This window comes from Podarcis muralis, chromosome 12 (genome assembly GCF_964188315.1).
Source record: "Podarcis muralis chromosome 12, rPodMur119.hap1.1, whole genome shotgun sequence".
NCBI lineage: Eukaryota > Metazoa > Chordata > Lepidosauria > Squamata > Lacertidae > Podarcis > Podarcis muralis.
In genome coordinates this window covers 6,224,923-6,249,418 of record NC_135666.1, presented here as the reverse complement: position 1 = coordinate 6,249,418, position 24,496 = coordinate 6,224,923, and the positions used below count along the sequence as shown (strand labels likewise).

The 24,496-nt window shown below is 42.9% G+C and overlaps 1 protein-coding gene across 6 annotated transcripts in view; it reads right to left on the bottom strand.

The window, feature by feature from the left end:
- Window positions 1–24,496, bottom strand: part of SNAP47 (synaptosome associated protein 47) — a 30,326-nt gene that overhangs the window by 5,334 nt on the left and 496 nt on the right. For 3 of the 6 annotated variants that reach the window (XM_028751364.2, XM_028751367.2, XM_028751363.2), the window contains exons 2-4: window positions 13,352–13,898; window positions 9,350–9,834; window positions 2,548–2,684 (exon numbers count right to left, since the gene is read on the bottom strand). In XM_028751364.2, coding sequence (XP_028607197.2) covers window positions 2,548–2,684; window positions 9,350–9,834; window positions 13,352–13,848 — 1,119 coding nt within the window. In that variant the 5' untranslated portion in view covers window positions 13,849–13,898. Of the gene's footprint in view, window positions 1–2,547; window positions 2,685–9,349; window positions 9,835–13,351; window positions 13,899–21,662; window positions 21,793–24,496 lie in introns of those variants that run through there. The other 3 variants (XM_077936679.1, XM_077936678.1, XM_028751365.2) reach the window with 3 other exon arrangements.

Genomic DNA, 24,496 nt, shown 5'->3' with positions numbered 1-24,496 from the left:
TCCCAAATAATGTATTCCTCTGATTAATTAATAAGAGGGCTGTCTTCCACCATGGAGGGAGTGGATGTATGCATGTGAAACCAATCTGTTGATTATTATTTTTGGGCTGGATGAGGCAGCATAGATAGGGAAATTCTGTCAATGAAGGATCAATATCAGAAGACTGACAAGACAAGGGTTATCATTTCAATCTATGACACATACAAGATATGGTGCTCAATTTCAATTATTTGTGATAGGCACTGATGGAGTATCTTCACAACATTGCTTTCCAGAAAAAATGGCTCGTTTTTGAACATGTATGCAGGTATGGAGGACTCTCTCACATAAACACACACATGGTTTTATTGTTGCTTGTACCCAGGCATCATTAGTACACATTTCAACCTGAACAGACAATATTAAAAATTATTAGTAAGTGAATTTCCTATGTATGTTTACTCCAAAGTAACTGTGTACAGTGAGTCAAGTGTGCATATGATTTCCACCTCAGTAGCTAAAACATCAATTCTATTTGTTCTGCCTTAATACCTTTTCCATCTGCAATGTAATGACCAACTGAGGCATAGGCAGCATCAGTAAAATAAAAAGGGAGTAAAATAAAAATCCATTCTTTTTTCCCAGCAGAGAATCTGACAACAGCTGGATTAAATCCTCCTCTTTCAGCAGCTTTGCAGCTAGGGCTGCTTAATGTGAGAATGAGGTTTGACTCTGAGGTTGGGCCAAGTTGGGGGAGAGAGAAAGAGATGGCTATTTTGGTGGAGTAAAATGATGACAAGATGTCTGGTCATTGAAGCCTGGGCTCAACCGGTTTCCTAAAAGATTCAATGCCCTTTTTAAAAAATCAAACTCTAATTTGGACAGAGGGATTACAAATCAAAACTGAAAACTTCATTTTACTGTACAACATGATAGCATGTATTGGGTAATCAGCTCCCCAAAATCTGATAATCCGTCATTAACCAAGGAAACTCTGTTATGCAAACCAGCTAATTATAGACATTCAACAAGTGTCCCCATTTAGCCCCAAAACAGCATGATCCAATTAAAAAGCCTTTCAGGGAAAACATTGCTGAGCAGCTTCCTTCTCCATGGCACTGAACTATATGCACCTATTTCTTAGCACAACACTTTGTACACTTGTCCAAAGGCAATTCATTCCCACTCTCTCAGCATCCATCTATACGGTCATGGAGTAAACCATGGTATGGTCTGGGTTGTCAACATGTGAATTGCTCTATCAACAGCTGCACACATGGGCACCAGAATGAGTTTCTACATTCTAGCAGGAGAGGACAGTACCTATCAACACTCATCATATGTCCTGTGCATCCCATTCCCTCATTTCTTGGAATTTCATTGCCTCTGGTAAAGGAAAAACTCTCAGCAGGAAGACACCGAATGGGTTTTGAGTTGCTAATTTGCAGTGATCCACCTCTAACTGGATGAAAATGGAGATGTGCCCTCTCTCAGCTACTCACACCTGTTCATTGGCCCTTCCACCAATGACAGACCAAGGTAACATTCTCTATAAAGATTTTAGGACTTCTCTGCTAAGGCAACTAGAGCCCAATGTTAGAAGTTTGGGTGCAACTCAGCTTGCATAAAAGGGGTTTAGAAATAGAGCGGAAGGCTAACCTTTTCTCTGACATCATTTCCCCATTGGCATCTGGATGGCAATTGTAAAAACAGGATGCTGGAATAGATGGGCCACTGGCCTGATCCAGTAGGCTCTTCTCATGAGCCTGGGTAAGTCTTAGTCAAGCCCTAGATAGCCACATTTCTCTGGAAACTTGCATTCTTTCAACAAACCCCAATCCTTCTCCTGTATCTCATGAGCCTGAGCCAAAATTGCACTTAATTATTGTAAGATTAGGGTAGATTGGTCAACCAAGTATGTGGCACTGACTCAAAGTACTACCACCATTTCTGCTCTAGCTGAATGTAGCTGGAATATAGGACCAGCACGTGAAGAAGCAACAAAATTCCTCAAGCTGAACATCCTACCTCACAGGGGATTCTGCTTGCTTTGTGCCAGAATTCTTCCTTGAGGCTGTGGGGGGAAGGAGAGGGAGGCTCTGTTTTGTTGGCAGGAAGGGAGGGAATGTGTAACCAGAGTACAGGAGGCTGGGCAATTATGAGCCAGGAGGTCAAGAAGCAGGAATGTCAGGCAGATAAGAGGCAGAGGCAGTGTATGTGGTAGCTGCGAGCTGGAGGCCACATTAGTTTGAATGAACTATGGTTTTTTTTAATAGAGCTTGCATTTCATTTTGGTGTGCATTTTTATGCTGAGTAATTCTGATTTGAAATAAGCAAGTGTTTACACTTTCCTTCCCTCCTGCTCCTATGTTAGAACTAGCCAGACCCTGGCTGGGCAATACAAACAAATTAACCATCTCCCTTCTAGACATTTACTCCATGCTCCACAAGCCACACAGCAAGAAAGGAGGGAGTCCCTAGTTGAAAAATGGGAGCCTAATAAGTATGCTGCAGACCAAGAAGCTGGGCTGCCCACCCTGCTATCAGCCTGAACTGACGCTGACGTACCTGTTTGAGTTCCTGAGTTTCAGACTCTGAAACCACCTGCTGTTGCTTCTGTATCTGAGCCTGCTGGCTTCCTTCTGCTCCTCGCGAGGAGGAGGGGGCCGGTCCAGCTTGCACTATGTTTCCTATCAGTCCTGTTGCTGCAAGAAGAAGACGGCAGGTTGGAATCCAGAAAAACAACAGTGTTTGATATATTTTATTTGGAAAAATCCAAAGCTTTCTATTCATTAGGGTAACCATTTCACATGCCATGGACACATGATATAAATGTAGGCTAATCACCGAAGAATGGATGCTTTTGAATTATGGTGCTGGAGAAGACTCTTGAGAGTCCCATGGACTGCAAGAAGATCAAACGCATCCATTCTTAAGGAAATCAGCCCTGAGTGCTCACTGGAAGGACAGATCGTGAAGCTGAGGCTCCAGTACTTTGGCCACCTCATGAGAAGACTCCCTGGAGAAGACACTGATGCTGGGAAAGATGGAGGGCACAAGGAGAAGGGGGCGACAGAGGACGAGATGGTTGGATAGTGTTTTCGAGGTTACCAGCATGAGTTTGACCAAACTGCGGGAGGTAGTGGAGGACAGAGGTGCCTGGCGTGTTCTGGTCCATGGGGTCACGAAGAGTCGGACACGACTAAACGACTAAACAACAACAACAACAACAACAACAACAAAGGCTACCCAAAGCAGCAACCCTATATTGAGCCCATACCCATAGCTGTCAACATTTCCCTTTTTTAAAGGGAAATTCCCTTATTCTGAATAGGATTCCTCGCAAGAAAAGGGGAAAGTTGACAGCTATGCCCATTCCCCACACCCCCTCCATAATGTGAAGGACTTTTCACCCTGGGGGGGGGGGGGGGGGTTGATGGACACCTCCTTGCCCAGGCTCCATGTCACCAGCAGCAAAATTCTCAGAACCATGATGTCAAAGTCAGCTGTTCCTCGGAGTGGGAGATCTTGACACGGGGATTACATTAACACATTTGTGTGCTAAAGAACAGGCAGTTCTACAGACTTGCAAAGGGCTGTGCGCCTTTCAACCAGCGTATTCTTGCTTAAAGAGGTGGGGGGGGGGCAGATAGAAACACAGTGACACCTGCAGGATAAAACATGCTATTAACTGCAAACAAGACTTCATGTAGCAGATGGAACTGGGTGCGGCGAGGGTGGGGGGGGATCAAGACTTGCTAAGCATGGGGGTTACTCCCTCCATGCGAGAGCTTCCCATAAGGCTTCAGAGTTCACCACTGTTGAAAAGGGAATACTGGATGAGAGACCTTCCGTCTGCTGCAGAAATATAGTTTTCATATCCTGAGGTGGCAACGGCCTGCAATTGCTTGCTTAGGAAAAACTTATTCATGGGCTTTGCTGTAGGGCAGCGTGCACTAAAGGAAAATCCACAAGGCTTCCTGCAAAGGCAGAGGTCACCTTCTGATTTACCACTCGTTGGGCATTATTAGGCAAGCTAGGTGGGTGGCTTGCATTCCGAGAAGTGGGTTGTGACTGGGCTGGTGGGAAGAGGCCAGGGGTGAACAACTAGCAGGGATGGATCTGAATAACTAGATGAAGGTTTAATGGGCAACATGCATAAGTAATGCATGTGGACGACACCACAGTGCTCACTTATGACTTCCAAGCTAATGTCCACATGCTATAAGCCTTTGCCATAGGTGGATAGGACTTGGAGTACATGAACAAGCCCAGAGTATGAGATCCTGTAGGGGACATGGGCGCTCCCATTTCTCATTTCTGGAGAAAGGGAAACAGGAAAGGGGGGGGCGCAAATCCCACAGAACAGCCCCCTCCCCTCTCATGCCCAAGCCTACTCCTCCTCTTGGGGTTTGGTAAAGGAGGCCCAAGTTGTCTGTAGCCTATTGCAACTCTGAACTTCCCTCGCTCCATTATTTGGAAAGCTGCATTAACTTTTCTCTTAACGTCAGTGCTGATGCCCTTTCACTCCTCTCCCTCAGTGCTGATTAACCAGCAGGGTGCAGGTCCTCTGAAAACCACTTGCAAAGGCAGTCAGCTAGCCAACCCCAGAACAAAAATGTAAGCCGGATGATATTGGGGCTCCCGGAGTGAATCCACATGGTAGGACGCAGGTGGCGACTCCTGAAACAGCAAGCCACCTGTGGTTTATTTAAAGCGCTGGCTCCTATCATGGCATCTGATACCAGCTAAATGTGGCAATTAAAGGGCATTATTTGCAACACAGATAGTTGCAGGTGCTTAGCACCAGGAGTATCTCGTTCTTGAAATGCTCTGAGTACACCCCCCCCCCAACCTGTGGTCCTTGCTGGAAGGGAGGAGGACAACACATTTTAGAGGAAGCTGCCACTGCCATATAGCATCCTCCACCACCCCGACAGCTGTGGGGCAAGGGGCCAGAAAGTGCGTCGGAAGCTGAAGCTCGCTCTTGGTTTCGAAGGACCCATGCCAAAACGTCTGGCCCTGTGACAGAGCCTGCTCCACTGCTCTGGATTGTGTTACTTAATGTAAAAGGCAGACACAAAAGCTAAAGCTAAAAATAAAAGCTTCTAAATCCCCACAGGAGTAATTACTGCAAACTCTTAATCCCCTGGAATTATTTGGTTATCGCAGCATTAGCTCCTGAGCTGGGACCCAGGCGGATCTGCTACAAGAGAACCATTCATACCGGTATAAATTTAAACTTTGTCTGAAATCATCAGCTTGTGCCCAGTGAATCAAACTCCTGGTACAGGTGTAACACTGTAATTTCCACAGTAACACACTGGCTGAAACTTGTTTCTGTGTGTGCTAGGGATGTTCTGCAACTTCCCCTTTCAGGTGCCTCTCCCAAAACTTTAGCTGCTTGGTATACACTGCTTTATAAGAATAAGTTCAGGATGGGAAGCTGGCACACAGACTCAAGTGCGGGGAAATATGGCAAGTGCAGGGCAGCACCATACTCGGACAACTGTGAATTCTGCTGGAGCTCTGGTTTAGTTAGGGTAGATGGTGATCTCACATTCTTTGCTGAGCTGAGACTCAACACAGATCCATCAAAGTCACTGCTCTCCGCATAAAATTCATTCATTCCATCAAATTTGTTATACCTTCCTAATAAGAGGTGGCAAGTTTTTTCTAAGGCAGACAGTCGACCCAAGTTGGAAGAAGACATATACTCAAATTTTGTTCAGTGTGGCTCCTACAAGGTTGAGGAGTAAGAACACAATATATGCAAACTTGCTAATACCATTGGTAGGCATTTCACACCTTTTTTTTTTTTAAAGGGATACACAAACATTTGAGATGTACACGTGAACTTGCAATGTGCATATGCTGCAAACTTGTTTCTGACAATGTACATTTTCCAGGGAAGTGGAAGTGCTGTGGCTCCCTGCCATGTGTACATAAAGTAGACAATATGTATATACCGTATTTTTCGCCCTATAGGACGCACTTTTTCGCCTCCAAAATGAAGGGAAAATGTGTGTGCGTCCTATGGGGCGAATGCAGGCTTTTGCTGAAGCCTGGAGAGCGAGAGGGGTCAGTGCGCACCGACCCCTCTCGCTCTCCAGGCTTCAGGAGAGCCCCATTGCCAGCCCCACAAGCTCGGGGGACAGCGGGGAGGCACAGCGCGCCATCCCGCTGTCTCCCGACGTGGTTTGGAGGCTGGCGGAGGGCTTCCCCCTCCCCCAGCCGCAAGCTCCCAGAGCGATGCTGAAGCTGCCCGCTCTGGGTCCCGTTCTGGGACGCACCTGGGGGGGGAAAAATATTTTTTCCCCTTTATTCCCCCCCCCCCCAAAAAATCTAGGTGCGTCCTATGGGCCGGTGCGTCCTATAGGGCGAAAAATATGGTGCTTTTCCTAGTGTGTACAGAAGCACCAAGCTAAGGAAGATGCTGTATCTCACAAATGATTGGTAGCCTCAAATGTTAAGAATCCCAAAGAGCCTCAAAACTTTTATTTGAGGCTAAATTCTATCAGAATTATAACAATACAATGGTTTTTAATTCCTTCCACTTGCCACATTTCCTCACGCTCTGCACCTATCATCAATAGTTTTGATTTATTTTCACAAACATGAGAGCAACAAGGGGAGGCTCAGGTTCATTCCCCAACATCTCCAGAAATCTCAGGGAGCAGGGCTGGAAATAACTTCTGGGCAGGACTATGGGAGGCGCTGCAGGTAGCAGGAGCAGACAACCATCAGCTGAACGAACCGGCAGCCTGATTCAATACACGGTGCCTTCATACGAAAAGTATGAAAAGTGTCCTCACAATACAAAGCGTGTGCAGCAAAATTAACTACCCTGAGCAATATGGGGCACACCTTCCTCCAGAGTCTCTAGGTTAGTGTCTCTCAATAATTATTCAGTTCTAGGGAATTCTACCTTGCAATAAAGGCTGACCTGATGTCCCAGGAAGCCAGTGTGGTGCAGTGGGAAGGAGGGGTTTGAGTCTCAAAGAGTCAAGGTCAACTCATCCTTGATCATGAAGCTCACTGGGTGGCATTTGGCAAGTCATTCTCTCTAGTTTGGTGTTCGTGTACGCATATTGTCCTATTGGTATCTCTGGCAAAATCTAATTTGTGCTTACACTGTGGCAACAGGGAGAAGGGCCACAGAACACATGTTTGCATAAAAAGGTCCCCGCTTCAACCCACAGCATCTTCAGGAAGAGCTGGGAAAGACTGGTGTCTGAGCTAGCTGGATCAATAAGCTGACTTTGGTATAAGCCCAGACCCCAGCGCCCCCCCCCCCCCGGCTGCAAAAGCAAGCAGACACCAGGATTCTGGAAGGCAGGAAGCAAGACAATGAACTGTAGCATCCAAGCATCCTCATCCAATCAAGTTTTGACAATGCCAATGCATTTCAGCTCAGGTGCAATTCTCCTTTCTGGGAACTGTTCCATGCAAGTGTCTGCCACTTCCAACCAGAAACCTATGGCTCAAATGCCCTGGGATATTCCCAGACACAAGGCTTTTTAAAAAGCCGAAAATACTTTTGCGATATTTCCTTGATGATTTTGCTCACTGCAGTTTAAAGCAGGTTGCAACAAACAGGTTGTGCCATTGGCCCGGGGAAGACTGGACTTGAAGCAGAACCATCCATGACTTTTTTATATTAGACAGTCGAAGGATAGACACGCATGGCTCTAACTATTAATAATAGTAATAACGACAACCTGTGTTGCAGGTTATGGCAAAAAGAAGGACCTCAGCTTCCAGAGGTTTAAGATTACTGGTTTAAAATGCCAGAGAAGATTGAATGATAGCAATTTGCACCTAAAATTGTGGGCCTCTTGATTCTGACAGCTGAACAAGTCACTTTGGTAAAACGAAGTGGTCTTTCAGAGATTATGTTCAGCTAAGAGGCAAGTGCACACAATTCACGCTATTCACAGTTTGATCTCAGCCCACCATTCAACAGACAATAGCTAGTTACAAGGCAGCAATAGTATGTCCATGCGTCACTTCATACAGGGACTCTACAAGAAGTCTCTGAATTGCCTTGAGCTGTGAATAAAACAGACAGATCTACTTGCTTCCTCCCTGCTCTACCACTTTAGGAAAATTAATTTTTTGTTTATATAAAAAGAAATGGGGAAGAGAAAACACTGGCGGGTAAGATGTGGTGGTAGACTACCATCTAGTGGCAGTGCAACGTCAATGGCAAAATAATATAGAGAATGAAAGAACAAGCAACATGACTGAAGCAGCTTTTGGGGGAATTGCAAAAAGTCAAAATTTCCACCACCTCTTGCTTTCTGTTATTGATGTTTCCTACTTAACAGTAAAAACACTTTTGGGTTGGTGTGTAAAAAATAAAACATAAAACTGACTGAAATACAGAAGTAGCAAAGAGGAGAGAGTTAAGATCCGGACCACAAAAGAAGTTCTTTATGTAACAGCAGTTGTCACATCAGGAACTAAACACCAATTTGCCAGGATGTAGCTCAGTGCTTAAAAAACCAGCAGGTTGTTTTTCCTCTGAGTTGTTAACGCTGACATTTTACCGCCAGGTGCCTGGGAGTTATTTCCTTTAAAATTAATAAGCTTTTCCAAGCACCGGACCTCAGCGACTGGTCAACAAGAGAACGTTTTAATCCCTGCTGAAATCTAATTTTAGCATGGGGCACAACAGAGCACAGCTTCTTAACAGATTGGCTTGTGATTGCATTGTATGTTTTTGAGTGCTGGAAAATTCTCTTAAAACAAAGTGTTTGCAAAAAGAACACACAGGAATTTCACAGAAAGATGTGTTGAATTATGGTAATAGAAGGCTGGAGCTATAGATTCCATCCGGTCTTGTGTGTGCTGTGGAATGGGTTTTCATCACCCATATTTGGAGGTACTAGTTAAAATGGGTCTATATGTAAGGCTATCTGTAAGGCTTAGCAACCTCCAGTTTAAGCAAACTATGAAAGGAGGACATTCATTCAGTGAGATTCCTCCAAGATTATTTCAGTAATGTCCCAGTCGTCCTCTCTTGCATCTAAAACTGTACTGCAGAACTACCAGAAGAATGTTATTTGCATGGGTTAAGGAGGACAAAACATTTGAGAACTAACAATCAGCAAATTCCTAGTCCAAATTCTACTGCAGCCACAAACTCATCAGCAATTGCTGATATTAATGCAAACCTGCCTTAATGTATTGTAAGAATTACTGAGATGATGTATTTGAGGTGCTCTGAATACTCTTAAAATCCTCTTAAAATGCCATGTATTATTATTGCTAATACGTGTTCTCAATAAATGGACTAAATTTATTTAACAGATGGTTAGTTCTGTTGATATGCAGGATTAGTGATCATCTTCTTTCTGCCCTTTACCTGCTTGCCAAATGGAAGCGCCAACATCTTCCTGATGAGTCTTCCTTGCCCCAGCAAATGCCAAAGCATCTTCCATGAACTGTATTTTCTTGCTGAACTGCATCTCTAAGATGGGGATGGCTTCCGGCATCTTTGCTGACAGCAGCCGATAGCTGATGTCTGGTTTCCCAATGAACCTCTGGCGGACGCTTATTTCATATGGTGTATGAACTTTGACATCGTCTACATCCTTCTTGTCAAACCAGTGAAGGAGCTGAGAGTTGGAATCGCTGATCTCCAGGCCAGAAGCCAGGAGGGCGAGTTTGCCTGGCTTGACGTTGGAATCTGTCCTTTCAGTGATAATAACTGGGATTCGCAATATTACTCCATCCTTGTTTCCAGAATCAGAAACGGCAGGGATTTCCTTTGGCTTTACGTTTAATGGCCCCTTCAACAGTTTGCTACCAAATGGCCACCAAGCGGGAGATTCCAGTTCTGACAACAACCTAACAGGAAGAAACATACGCCATGATCAGAAACAGAAAGCTATATTGGCATCTCACACACTTTTCCTTGAAAAAGTGTGGTTTCAGCAAAAGAAACAGAAACTGCCTAGCTGGATCTGACTAAGGTCCAGTTACTCTGGGTCCAACGACAACTTGCAAGATTCTCCTAGAATACCCCACAAGCAGGGCATGAAGGTGATGGCCACCCACTTTTTTTGTCCACAGCACTTCTATCATAGAGCTAATAGTTGCTGAGAACCCCTCCTTCCATTAGCATTTCCATTCCATTTTTAAAGACATTTAAGCTGCCATCCATCATCACATCTTTTGGTGGAGGATCTGTAAGATAAAGTAAGCTGAGAGAGCAACTTGCTCAAGGCCGCCCCGCCCCCCCCCCCCCAATCCAACAAGCTTCACTGATGAACTAGGAGCCAAATCTCTATGAAGTCCAGCATTGGTTCTTAAAACAAAACCTTATTCTTCCTAGCACCTGTTCTTAAAACATACTTCCTTCACAAAGAGGAGGCACAGGAAATTCAAGCATGTAGTGAAGAGAGAGCAATACTTGTGTATACACCTGGGCTTGCAGGCTACTAAGTCTACATCTACCACTGACTGAGACTGCAAACAGTTGCTTGGAAAAAGCTCTGGAATTGAAAAACAATCTGGAAACAGGTTGTGCTTAGGGCTGCAAACATTAAGAGGCTGCATCTGTAACTATGCATTCCTAGTTGCACAACTCAAGAGAATCTCTCTTGGTTTGGCACTGTAAACCTAGTCATACAAAATACTGCCTTGGTTTTGGAATCTATCCTTACCATTTATTTTGGTAAGCATTTGTTCCGACATTACTGGAATATTCAAGACCAGTCTAATACGCCATTTCCCCTATGAGGTTGTTAATCATCATGTATATTGCAGGCCTGAAATCAAAGATCAGTATGTGAAATTCAGCTGGCAATCTTCCCCCTCTAATGCCCTGCCTAAATCAAAGAGCACCAAACATTTTTGCCTGCCTGTTCTGTATAGTGGGGGTGGGGGAATGCAATATGGCCATGAGAAGGCTGCATCTCCTTTGAGCTCTGAAGACTGCAGTTTGTTTTTAGTTAGCTTTTAGTGTCCAGTCATTAGCCAGATTAAGTTTTTATATATTTCTTACAGTGGTACCTTGGTATTCAAACGGCTTGGCTCCCGAACAAATCAGCTCCTGAATGCCGCAAACCCAGAGGTGTTCCAGTTTGAGAAGGTTTTTCAGAAGCCAAACATCCGACACAGCTTCTGCGGCTTCCAATTGAGTGCAGGAAGCTCCTACAGTTAACTGGAAGCCACACCTTGGTTTTTGAACAGTTTCGGGAGTCCAACAGACTCCCAAAATGGATTAAGTTTGAGAAGCAAGGTACCATTGTATTATAATATTTCTTGGGAGGTTTTGAAGCTTTCAAGGATGACTGGTGAAGTCAAACAGCTCTGTGAGCAAGTGAAGATATCCTCCTCTGACTTGGAGAGGCGAGCAACACCAAGCAGTAACATCACCTAATTTTCTGAGCTGCTTTAACATTCGTATCTGAGTTCTGTATGGTTTCCCAGGATTCTTTGTGAGGTTTTCCCTTTGCCCACATCTAATCTCTCACCCTTCCTTTCATCTTTCCCTCAACTCTCCTTGTTCTGGGCCTTCTTCCTATCCAGTTTTTCAGCTCTGTTTCCCCACCTCTCTCCCTGCCAAACAGCAACTGTTGTCCTTAGGCCTCGGGACAAGTTTTCTCCCAAGCTAACTTTTATGACAAATGCCTCTTGGGAATACCTTTACTGTGAGAAGTTGGAATGTTTATGAATGCTCCATGACATCACAGGTACTCAGCCAACTGGGGATGGGAGGGTCTATTCACAACAACCCTTGAATGTTCTTGTTATTCTCATTTTACACATGGTGAACCACAGCTAAGAATTATTTGTCAAAAGCCCAAGTTACATCATATTCTAGCAAATGTTCCTGTTTGGAAACTGGTGAGTCAGGCAGCAATTCTGAAGAAGGAAGCTAGCCAAGAAGGTTGAAACGGAGAATTTCTTTAATCTTGAATAATCCAAATTAAACCTGTAGAACCACAGTTAACCTCAAATCAAAATTAAATTAATTAATTTGGAGTTTGGAGATTGCTCAAGAACACAAGGAAATAAAGGTGCAATCACTGTAAAACATATTCACCTTCCACTTGACGGAAAATGCCAGTTGTTTCCGATTTCAAAAGCCAATTAAATATCTCACCAGGGGGAGAACTTTTTTAAAAAAATCCAGAATGGTAGGAAGTCAATTCAGGGGGTAGCTCTTCTGTGTCTAACAAAATAGTTCTCAAACTACTACCAAAGAAATGCATCAACAGAATTCTGCTTTTGTTATAGATATGTCTGCAAGTATTACTTTCTCTGACTCAGAAACGCTTTCCTTGCGTCCTCCCAGCCTGGCAACAGACTCAGGATGGCCCCTTGTGATATGATTGTGGAATTACCGGTACTCCTGAAAGGTTACTCGGCTTCTACTTCACTGAGGTAACACACAAACTATTTTCCAATTAGCACTTTTGCACGACATCATCCAGGTGAGACTCTGGCCTGTTACAAATACCTATCCTTCCTCTGGGAGCTAACATCATCCGGTGAAAGCATTTTGAATCTGGCCAGTCCTTTGGTTCATCTGCCAACCCAGCCACCAACTCCTGAAATGGACTTGGGCAAGTAACTTCTTTCTCCACTGCTAAGATTTTATTCCTCTAATTAAAAACAGAATGCCTAGTTCCACAGGCACAATGGGGCTGTGGGCTTGTTTCTCCAATCATAGATTACCTACACCACGTGGCAAATTGCTTTTGAAACCAAGAGGTATTTTAAAAATAGTTTGTAATATGATACAGCCATCAACGAATGGGGGGGGACGGGAGACAAAGAGAAACAAAAGCAAAAAAATTCAAAGTGTCTGTATAAGCTCTAAAAAAGTGAGCCTAAAATAGTTCATTCATCATGGGCCTAGCTGATACGTTGTCTCTCTCTTTTCCGGTTATGTACATATTCAGCTATGTTTTCCAAAACATAGGAATTTGTCTTTTTAAAAATTTTTTAAAGTTTAACTGTGGGCCTGCTGGATCACACAAAGGGATAGTACAGACTACCATATCTTGACCTAACAAGCAGAGATACAAATTAAACTTTGCCCGTGCACAAAACCCATTCACATGAGCCATGATTTAATAAGGAAGTCTCTAATAAACCATAGTTTCCTACTTGGTTAAAATAAAGAAATTGTGGTTATCAGCTTTGGAACAAGCTAGGATATTCAGTCACATTCAATCCACGGTTTAGTATTCTGACTTCTTCTGAAGCTGTTAACCACTGTTTCCTGTTTTGGACAAACAAAGAACTATGGCTAATTGAAGACTTTCTGGTTTGTTTCCTCACAAAAGGAAGGCAAAGGACCTGAGCATGCAAGTAAAAGAATCATTCCGATGTCAGTTGTGTGTTACCATACCTGTCTGCTACATCCATCTCTGATTCAATCTTGTCCAGCCCCTTCATGATGTTATCAAACTGTTCCCCCTGGTGCTCAAGCACTTTTGCAGTGTCTTCTAGCCGTTTCTGAGATCCTGCCAGCAAGCCGGTCAGCTCTTGCCCCTTGGAAGTTTGGGGGCCAATGGCCCCGGCTGCAGCCCCCTCCGAGGAGAGCAGCTGTTCCCTCCAAAAGTGCTCAAGGATATTGAAAACAACATTTCGATTGGGCTGAAGGGAACTGAACCAGTGCTTGGTGCTCTTTTCCAAAACAGTGAGTGAACTGAAGATGAAGTTGGAAGATTCCTTCTTGATCTCACTGATGCCAGAGAGATGGAAGTCAGCCAGGAGCTCTCCAGATTTGTCAGCTGTAAATCTGACCGAAATGGGTGTCAGGCAGAGTTTGCCAGAAATCCATCGTTTCTCAGAGTTGATGTAATAGGAGCAGGGCCACGTGTGGATACGAATGACCTCATTCATCACCTTTTTGCTTGTGTCCTCTTCCTCAAGGCAAATGGAACAATCAATTTCTAAACAAGAAGCAAACAAATGATGCAATTCATGATTCACAACAAAATGACATTTAGCCCAAGAATTTTTTTTACTGTAAAAAAAAATTGCTGTGAAATTATTCCCCCGCTTCCCTAATTTTTGGGTGGGATACAATCCAAGATTGGATTGAAATTTCAACCCACTAATCCCAAATCTGAACCCATTAATACAAATCTGAACAAGGATCAATTGCAATATGCAGTCTCTCAGATGAACTCAGAAACTAGCATTTCTCAATTATGAACTGTAATAGGTTGATATTTTGGTATGTAAGCATGGTGTTATTTATATGAGAAGCTGCCTTATTCGAAGTAAAACTATTGGTCTACATAGCCCAATGATGATTGGCAGCTCTTCAAAGCCCCAGTGAGACATTAATTTCCCAGAACTACTACCAGAGAACTTTTTAACAACTGATGCCAGAGAGTAAGCCTGAGACCTTTTGTAAAATGCTCTATTGGTAAAAAAGAGAAAGATGGTATTTTTGAGAGACGAGAGTTGTAATTATAATAGAACCTATAAATATCTTGGCACAGCTACCAAGTGACATTTACCTTTTCCATGCTGAGTAGTAGGAAGCAATTAGGGAGGCATCCATATAGACAAAGGCTACTGGTTTACTTCCCAAGCTATGTGGTAATAACTGTAGTAATTATGTCACACCTGAGTTGATTATATGCAAGACATCCATTCTATTACTCAGTGACCATATCTGATAAAGGGTGTCAGTTCTGCATTTATCTACTTAGCATGTGAAAAGCAAAGCAAAGCAAAGTGTGTTCACTGCTGTACTTGGTTGCCAAAATTTGGACAGCCCCAGTTCTTAATATAAATTTGATATGCTGATAAAGCACACCAGTAATCAGAACTGCAACACTCCCCTCTGCTATCTGAGTCACAGAATGAAATCTAAACCAGAAAATAACTCTGTGCTCCCAGACACTAACCCAAGGTCTTTTATTCCCCCTCTCTTGCACCTGAAAAACCCTGCTAGGGCTATATCACAGGTAACAAGAATGCTGTTGTATCAGTGACTCCAGGGGCCAGGTAAGAAAGGAGAGAGGTGCTTAGAGAGAATAAGATATAATCTGAAACCTCCATCCTGCTGAAGCATCAACAACTGCAGCATCTGGAATTTGGGGTGCTCATAGGGGAGTTGGAGGTTCTGAATCCTGGAGATGCAGAGAGGGATTTCACATCATCATAGAATTGTAGAGTTGGAAGGGTCCACCGGGGTCAACTAGTCCAACTCCCTGCAAAGCAGGAATCTTTTGCCCAGCATGGGGCTCAAGCCCATGGCCCTGAGATTAAGAGTCTCATGCTCTACCAACTGAGCTAATGGCTCACAGAGTGAAGCAGTGTGGAAAGAGAGTCAGACTCCTTTGCACATCAACTGATGCCATTTGGAATACAATGGGGCTCAATTTAGCCCACAAATTAACCAATCTAGTAATCTTACTTTTGAGGATAGTAGTTCAGTTTGCTGAGCCCAGTTCTCAACTAAACCAAAGAGGCCTTGCTCATCACTACACTTATGGTGTCTATTAACATTAAAAATGAATAATTTAGTGATTTATTTCTGATGCTTATAGTCACAAACAACCCCACATGGACGCACAAATAATTCTGACCACAAACTGTAATGAAGCCTAATATGAACACACACACCAAAATTTTCTCTAAAAGGATAAATAATTCTCCCACATCTGCAGTGCGTGAAGAGGACCTGATGTAAAGGCCTTCTAAGTACAGGCAGCCCCCCATTTATGCGCATTCAATATGTGTGCAACTGCACACAAGCACTTTGTGCTGAACCCAGAAGTGACCCAAAAACATCACAAAAAGGGGCAGAATTGGGTGCTTGCAGACTTTTTCAATGGTGTTTCAAATATATGTGATTTCATTTAAACACACGGTGCCTTGGAACATAATAAAAATATTAACAACACCTACGTAAATGGGGTGTTGCCTGTAAATAGATGATTTAGTCTAAACAGCCATATCAATAGGCATTAGACAATATAAGCAAGACCTAGAGAAGGGAATGGGTGGTGCTACACCCTTCTTTCTGCCAAAGATACAGGAGGATTGCAGACCATTATATGACTTTACCTTGGTGGGTTATATTATAACCCACAAAGAGATCAAAACCTAACATTAGTTGCAGGATGCCATCTCCTGAGAAAATCAAGAGAGAACTGGTAAAAAAAACAAAACCAGAAAGACAAAAATTGGCAGAGAAAAGAATGAGATCCTATAGGATCAAGGCAACAGAAGGATGCCATGTGGCACACTGTTTTAAGAAAGACAAAATATATTTCCCACAATATTTCTTTTCCAGTAAAGCATGTTTGGCACAGTCTACTACCATTTCAGCACTAGATAAGAATGTTTTTTATCCTCCTAGGCATACAGGCAGCTTTAATAATAGTGTTGTAATCCTGGGACGCGGGTGGCGCTGTGGGTAAAAGCCTCAGCGCCTAGGGCTTGCCGATCGAAAGGTCGGCGGTTCGAATCCCCGCGGCGGGGTGCGCTCCCGTTGCTCGGTCCCAGCACCTGCCAACCTAGCAGTTCGAAAGCACCCCCGGGTGCAAGTAGATAAATAGGGACCGCTTACTAGCGGGAAGGTAAACGGCGTTTCCGTGTGCGGCTCTGGCTCGCCAGAGCAGCAATGTCACGCTGGCCACGTGACCCGGAAGTGTCTCCGGACAGCGCTGGCCCCCGGCCTATAGAGTGAGATGGGCGCACCAACCCCAGAGTCTGTCAAGACTGGCCCGTACGGGCAGGGGTACCTTTACCTTTACCTTTAATCCTGGCTTTAGGGTGTGTTTTGAGTAATACTGATATTGTGAATTGTTTAATGTTTTATTGTATTATATGCACTGTACTGTAAATCACTTTGTGACTTTTAGTATGAAGCAATATACAAATCTAATAAATCAAAACAATATTTTATTGTGTGTTCGCTTCTCTTGCTTTTACTTGCCTTGTTCTGGTGCCAAGCAGAATGTAGGCTAGTGCGATGTACACAAGTTTTAGAGGGTTAGCTGAGTTAGTGTGTTGCATAAATACAAGTGTTGTGGCACCATAAAGACTAATAGTTTAATTATGGGATAGGCTTTCGCAGACTAGTCTGCTTCATCAGATGTAGAACTATCCTGACCTTGAGTAGAATGGAGTAATAAGACTGGAGATAAATTAAAAGCGAATCTCATGTCGCAAATGAATGCTAAATGGTGGGCCTTAGGTCTAGAAAAGCTGGCAGCAGTTGCTTTATAACTTAAGTAACATACAAGGGTAGTTGAAAAAGCATTCTGTTGACAACACTGGCCAGCCAAATGCCTTTGGGAGGCTAAAACCTACAAAACATGCCATGAAGGCAACAACCCTCTCCCCCCGCCCCATATTTTGTGTTCAACAGTAACATGCTTCCACATGTGAAGGTTCCTTTTAGCCAGCGTGGCTAACAGGCACTGACCAATATCTTCTTTGTGAATTTGTTGAATCGCCATCTAAATCTAAGCCAGTGGCCATCTCCTCTTATGGAAGCAAGTTCTATAAATTGACTATGTGCCGTGTTAAATGAAAAAGTATTTTCTTTCATCTGTCCTGAATCGCCTGCCAATTTCAGTAGATGATTCCAAGTTCTAGTATTATGAGACATAGGGGTAAAAAGTGTCTGTCCATTATGGAAAGTCCACTGTATTCTTTCTCCCACATGAAGATTCACAGTAAGTCAAGGCTAATAACTGGGGCTCTTCAGGCAATTATGTTATTATATTTGCAATTTGTTAGCCACTGCCTAGCCTAATAAACAATTTCAAGGCCTTGCTTGTTGCCAGACACTGAATAATTATGTCATGAATAATTATGTCTATTATAAGCTTTTGATTGATCATTATGAAAGGCTACATGTCACTGCAATTTACATGCTGTACTCAATGCAGATCTAAAATGACATTTATGTTTCATATGGTGCCCATTAATTTAATCTACACAAGTTTGCACAGTGCAAGCTATTATCTGAGTTGCCAATATGAAAAAGAAAATCTTCCTGTTGTATTCTTTTGTTGCAGTTCGATGCCACTGATTCAACTATGGCTTACAATGTTAAACTATATCCCCTTGGTGTATCACAGTTAAAAAACAAAACAAAACAAAACTGTGGACTGCACACAACTGAGTGTAAAATAGTCTCTTTTTCTATTTTGTATATCAATTAATATTTTTGGCTGGGACTAACGGGTGGGACAGTATGGTCAAGGACATTTTTATATTATACGTAATATAAAAATATCTTAAATGTTGTTGCTATCATTTGATAAGAAAGGCTGTTGCCATTGTTAACCTCCATTAAAGGCAGGTCCACCCTCTGTAGCCTTTAAGTACTTTGTAACCTACAGGGTTGTTGGGTCTTTGCAAATGAATCAAAGTTGTTCAGAAGAAGGAAAAGCATTTTGATGATGTATGCACATCTCTGAACAGGCAACATTTCAGAACAGACATTCCTCTGAGGAGGTATGGGAGAGCAGAGGAAAGCCTATTTTAAAATGTTTAAATTTAAAAAGAAGTAAATAAAACATAAACTATTCAAAACAAAAGTCACTACAGTATTTTGCGGAATAGACAGCAAGCTATTTCTTCAAGCATCATGAGCTTCATGGCATGTTCAATGATATTTGATCGCCTATTATTTGACCATCATGCCAATTCTAGAGGCAAGGTTTTCAGGGGGGTTAATGAACTATTTTAACTGGAAGCACCTTAACATAATCCATTAACAAAACCCTGATGACCTAGTCACAAAACAATTCTGACAACCCCAAGCAGAAAATAATACTCAAGTAAATTAAAAGATATAATGACTGTCTGTAATTATTACATCAAACATAGGACAAAATTCTGGAAGAGAAATCTTTTCTCCAATAAACAAGACTATGTAATTCTTACACAGAGAACCTGTTCAAATAATGTCAGTCCTGGAGACATCTAAACATACACAGGAGACTAGTTCACATATGTATTGTTCTTTCACAGAATGAACACAAAAATGAATGAATGGTCCATCACACATAATTGCCAACAGAAGTTCCAGCAAATGTTGTCTTTTTCAATAGTCAATTCATATTTGGTTTACAGTTGTCATTAGAGAAATCAAGTGCTCAAAAAACAATATACGTGTGTCTCAAGCCCAACAATCATAGCCATTTTGCCTTCTATAAAAAGTATTTCATGCTGTTATGGTTTACAGGCACACACACAAATTACTTTGCAAGATATGTTTCCATACATATGTAACTATGTTGTTCCCAATGTTACCTTCTCTGGATGTTGATTCAGACAACCACTTTAAGGCTGTCATCTCTGAAATTTTCACGTCACTGAGTTTTCTTTTGATTAAAGAGTCAAACAAAAAATGCCCAATCTCTTAGAAGCAGATGCTTGCTAGCCTTCCAATAGCACAAGGAAATTAAGAGTCTCTGGAGAATACTGGATATTATATACTCTTGGCTCTCATGAGTCACTGTTCATCTGTGAGCCAGTTACCATTTGACTAGTCGTTTTCATATTGCAGAACCTAGTATACTATTACTATCGCAGGTATGACATGCAGACCACACTACAGCTGATCACTCATGCAAAGTGATCTTAAAGGTGTCAGGTGAGCCATGCCAGATGAGAAATCCTAAATACCATTGCTCTCTGTCTCAGAGGACACTGGGACTACCCTAAGCAGATGGCTTAAACAGGAAAGTTACACCAAAAGAAACAAAAATTGTACTGTATTCAAACTGAGACACTGCTAACAGAGATTCTCTGGAGGTTCCATGGAAACATCTCTGAGCAGAACAGGGTTTTTAAAGAATGCCAGACGTGAAGTTCCATTTTTCATGTTTTCACCCAATTAACTGCAAGAGGTGCTCACAAAGGAAGTAGCCATAGAATCTCTTGTCATCAGTGTCTCAGCATTAATGAGTTATAAGTTTGTTTTACAAAACTAAAGCCTGCCTTATATATTACAGTGGTACATCGGGTTAAGTACTTAATTTGTTCCAGAGGTCTGTTCTTAACCTGAAACTGTTCTTAACCTGAAGCACCACTTTGGCTAATGGGGCCTCCAGCTGCCGCTGTGTCACTGGAGCACGAGGTACTACCGTATTTCTGGGTTAGCAGAGTCTGTAACCTGAAGTGTATGTAACCCGAGGTACCACTGTATACACAAAGACACATAACAGCAGCCCAAGAACCCATTTAGTTCCAGGAAAGCTGCTTCCAATGGGAACTGGGAAGCAGTGATAGCTACGTGGGCTATCAGTCTACTATTACAGTGGTACCTCGAAAGACGAATGCCTCGCAAGACGAAAAACTCGCAAGATGAAAGAGTTTTCCGTTTTTTGAGTCGTTCCGCAAGACGAATTTCCCTATGGGCTTGCTTCGCAAGACGAAAACGTCTTGCGAGTTCTTGCGAGTTTGTTTCCTTTTTCTTAAAGCCGCTAAGCCGTTAATAGCCGCTAAGCCGTTAATAGCCGTGCTTCGCAAGACGAAAAATCCGCAAGACGAAGAAACTCACAGAACGAATTAATTTCGTCTTGCGAGGCACCACTGTATATGCATCGGCATATAGGTAAGGACTATTTTGCGTGTGTTCAAAGCACACAAGCATCACTGCAAACCAGGAAGTGTCAGTATAAGGGGGCGTAGTTATATGCACTCCACTACCACAGGGGATGACCCAGAATGCAACCCCTGCACAAATTGTGGATTGCCTGTATAATGTATAAAGGTAAAGGTAAAGGTACCCCTGCCCGTACGGGCCAGTCGTGTGCGACTCTGGGGTTGTGCGCCCATCTCGTTTAAGAGGCCGGGGGCCAGCGCTGTCTGGAGACACTTCCGGGTCACATGGCCAGCGTGACGAAGCTGCTCTGGCGAGCCTGCACCAGCACAGCACATGGAAACGCCGTTTACCTTCCCGCTATAAAGCGGTACCTATTTATCTACTTGCACTTAGGAGTGCTTTCGAACTGCTAGGTGGGAAGGAGCTGGGACCGAACGACGGGAGCTCACTCCGCCGCGGGGATTCGAACCACCGACCATGCAATCGGCAAGTCCTAGGCGCTGAGGTTTTACCCACAGCGCCACCCGCATCCCTGTATAATGTATAGCTTGGTATTAATTCTTACCCACCCAACTCCTGGTTTTCTAAGAATCAGTGCCTTTCAATTTAGAATAAAAGAATGCCAGAGGAGCAGCCCTGCCAGGCCTGCTGTGGAAAAACAAGAGGCCGGGACCCAACGGGAGGTTTAGACGTTTGTTGTAACATGTGTTTCTACACCTGCATCATTTTGTGTGTCATCATTTTGTGTGTCTACAAAAATCATGTCGCAATAAATTTGAGATGACAGAGAACTGTTCGTCATGTCAGCCTGAATGGATAGTTCAAAATCATTCAGTTCCATAGTAGTCAGGCTGCCATATCTTTCCAATGAACAATTACTGAAAAGCCCCTGCCACTTTAGAGCTCACATATCCTTGGGGCATTATTTATTTATTTGTCACAGAACAGATCCAGGCACTTTTGGAGGAAACAGATATTTGAGATCCATTTCAATCAGGGGTTAGGCCGTTTTGGCACAGAAACTGCATTGCTTGCCCCGCATGATGACCTATGTTGGAGGAGAGACAGGGGAAAAGTGTCCATGTTAATTATCATTGACCCTTAGTGGGTTTTTTATACCACTGACCATGGTATTCTTCTGGAGTGACTGTCCAAGTAGGGGCCAGTGGCACCGCTTTGCAGTGGTTCCAGTCCTACATGGATGGTTGTTTCCAGAGGGTGATGCTTGGGGAGTGCCAATAATAATAATAATAATAATAATAATAATAATAATAATAATAATAATTTATTATTTATACCCCGCCCATCTGGCTGGGTTTCCCCAGCCACTCTGGGCGGCTTCCAGCAGAATATTAAAATACAATGATACCCTTCAATACAGGGTTCCTCAGAGTTCAATTTTATTTCTGCTTCAGCACATTAGCAGTGCTGACCTACCTTAGAAGTTTGATACAAACACGCAATAATAAATGTGATTCACTTTTTTCTAAGAAATAATAATGTTATTATCAGATTCAAAACACTAGACAATGTTTACCAGGTACAGTGTTATCCATACCCCGTCGTTTACTGTTAAGCAGCCTTCACCAACCTGGTGCCCTCCAGTTGTTTTAGACTATAACTTCCATCAGCTGTTCTGGCTGGGGATTATGGGAGTTGCAGTGAAAAACACCTGCAGGTTATCCAGTTGGTGAAAGCTGCTATAAAGCAGTAATGCTTCGCCCTCAAGAAATGGGGAAGAAAACAGGGAAATAAACATTCCCCTCCAGGGAAGTAAACATTTAATCATCACAATCCACACATTCATTTCTTCTTATATACATAAAAATGTAAGACTGTCATCATACAGCCCCCATTGGATGATTTGTGGTGCCGAATCACAAACCTGGATGTGCATGAAGAAAAACCCAAAAGGTCAAGAAAAGTAAGCTGAGTGGTTGCACAGGGTGGGAAGGGGACGCTCAAGGGAATTAATGTGAGGGGATTGGCAAGTGGAGTGAGGAGGGGCACATTTCTAACCAACCTTCATTATTACCAATCCTAGGGTGAGTGACAGCATAAAAAGATCACATGAAAATACCGCTGAGCCACAGTGGATAAAACACATCACTGAAACACCATATTAAAACAATTATTACTAAATATGCTGTTGTATAGTGGAAATGCCTGGGCAAATAAGTATGTGTTAAATTGGCACTGAAGAGAAAAGACAGGTATCAATTGTACTCGAGATCATCGGTCCCCAAAGACACATAAATGTGTGTGTGAATGGATAGCACATTTTCCACATGGAACTGCTTTCCCTAATACAAAACAGAAACAAAACACGAAGTGCACATTAGCTAGCACTGGCAATGAGTGGCATGTCTATAACCCTAACAAGTGTATGTTTTAATTTTATTAATTTGGGGGGGGGGGATTACAGCAAGCCTACAGCTTCCACTCATTTAACTTGTGCCCATTCAAAAAATTAAAAAGGTTGCAGGGCTACAGGAAAAATTACTTGGGCAAATCCACTCACCATTGAGCCCACTGTGTTTTGACTATATGCAATTTTGGCTTTAGACATGATCCCTGGAATGTAACTCCTACGTATTTGCAAAACTAAGCAGTGCACAGTGTGGTTTCAAATTGGATTGGGAGCCGAGTGTTGAGATTTCTGCATTGCAGGAATGGCCCTTGGGGTCCCTTCCAACTCTATGATTCTATGAAAATCACTTTGTTAATTCTGGTCCAGTTCTCCAGTCTGTGTGTCATTATCATTAAACTTATTTACATCCTTAGCGCTATGCTATGTCTCTTACCCACTTTGGATGGTGCCATTCCTGACCTTACTTCTCAACGATTAATTCTGCACCTGCTCTCTGTATATAGATTTCTTACATTTATATACCACTTTTATGTTCCAAGGATCACTGGGTAGTGTACATGGTCTCTCGGGGTGGAAGGACGCATCTTGTTATTCTATGGATCTATTATTATTATTATTATCATTATTGTTATTACTACTATTATCAGGGCCGGATTTAGGTTTGATGAAGCCCTAAGCTCCTGAAGGTAATGGGGCCCTTTATATGTTCCACTGTCCTTTGTCAACAACAGATTGCCACTGTTTTTTGTGTTGAATACAGTGGTACCTCTGGTTGCCAACAGCCTCCGTTCCAGAGGCCCGTTCGCAACATGAAAAGAGCACAACCCGCAGCGGCGTGTCTGCATGCGGCAAAAACCGGAAGTAACCTTTTCCGGTACTTCCGGGTCGCCGTGGGATGTAACCTGAAAGAAGGTAACATGAAGTAAACGTAACATGAGGTACAGTGGTGCCCCGCAAGACGAATGCCTCGCAAGACGAAAAACTCGCTAGACAAAAGGGTTTTCCGTTTTTTAAGTCGTTCCGCAAGACTAATTTCCCTATGGGCTTGCTTCGCAAGATGAAACATCTTGCGAGTTCTTGTGAGTTTGTTTCCTTTTTCTTAAAGCCGCTAAGCCGTTAATAGCTGCTAAGCCGCTAATAGCCGTGCTTCGCAAGACGAAAAAACCGCAAGACGAAGAGACTCGCGGAACGGGTTAATTTCGTCTTGCGAGGCACCACTGTATAACTGTATATGCTATATGGTAATTTATGCATCCAATGGGTATCTAAAGCCATTTGCACAAAACAATATATATTTTATCAAAGTAATTGTTGAACTGAAATACAATTAAGAAGTATATTAATAGTGAACTTATGGGGGGGGAGTGGGGCCCTAAGCTATATCTTGTTTAGCTTATACATAAATCCAGCACTGACCATTACAGTATATCAATAAGTACCGCCTTTCACTCATAGATCTCAGGGCATAAACTCAACAATTCTGTAATACACAGTATATGATGAAGGTTCCCACACACGACTTTGCCAGTGTTGAATAAATAAATAAAAATACGAAGGGGCCAAGCTTCCCTGGCCCGTGTGAGGGGTAC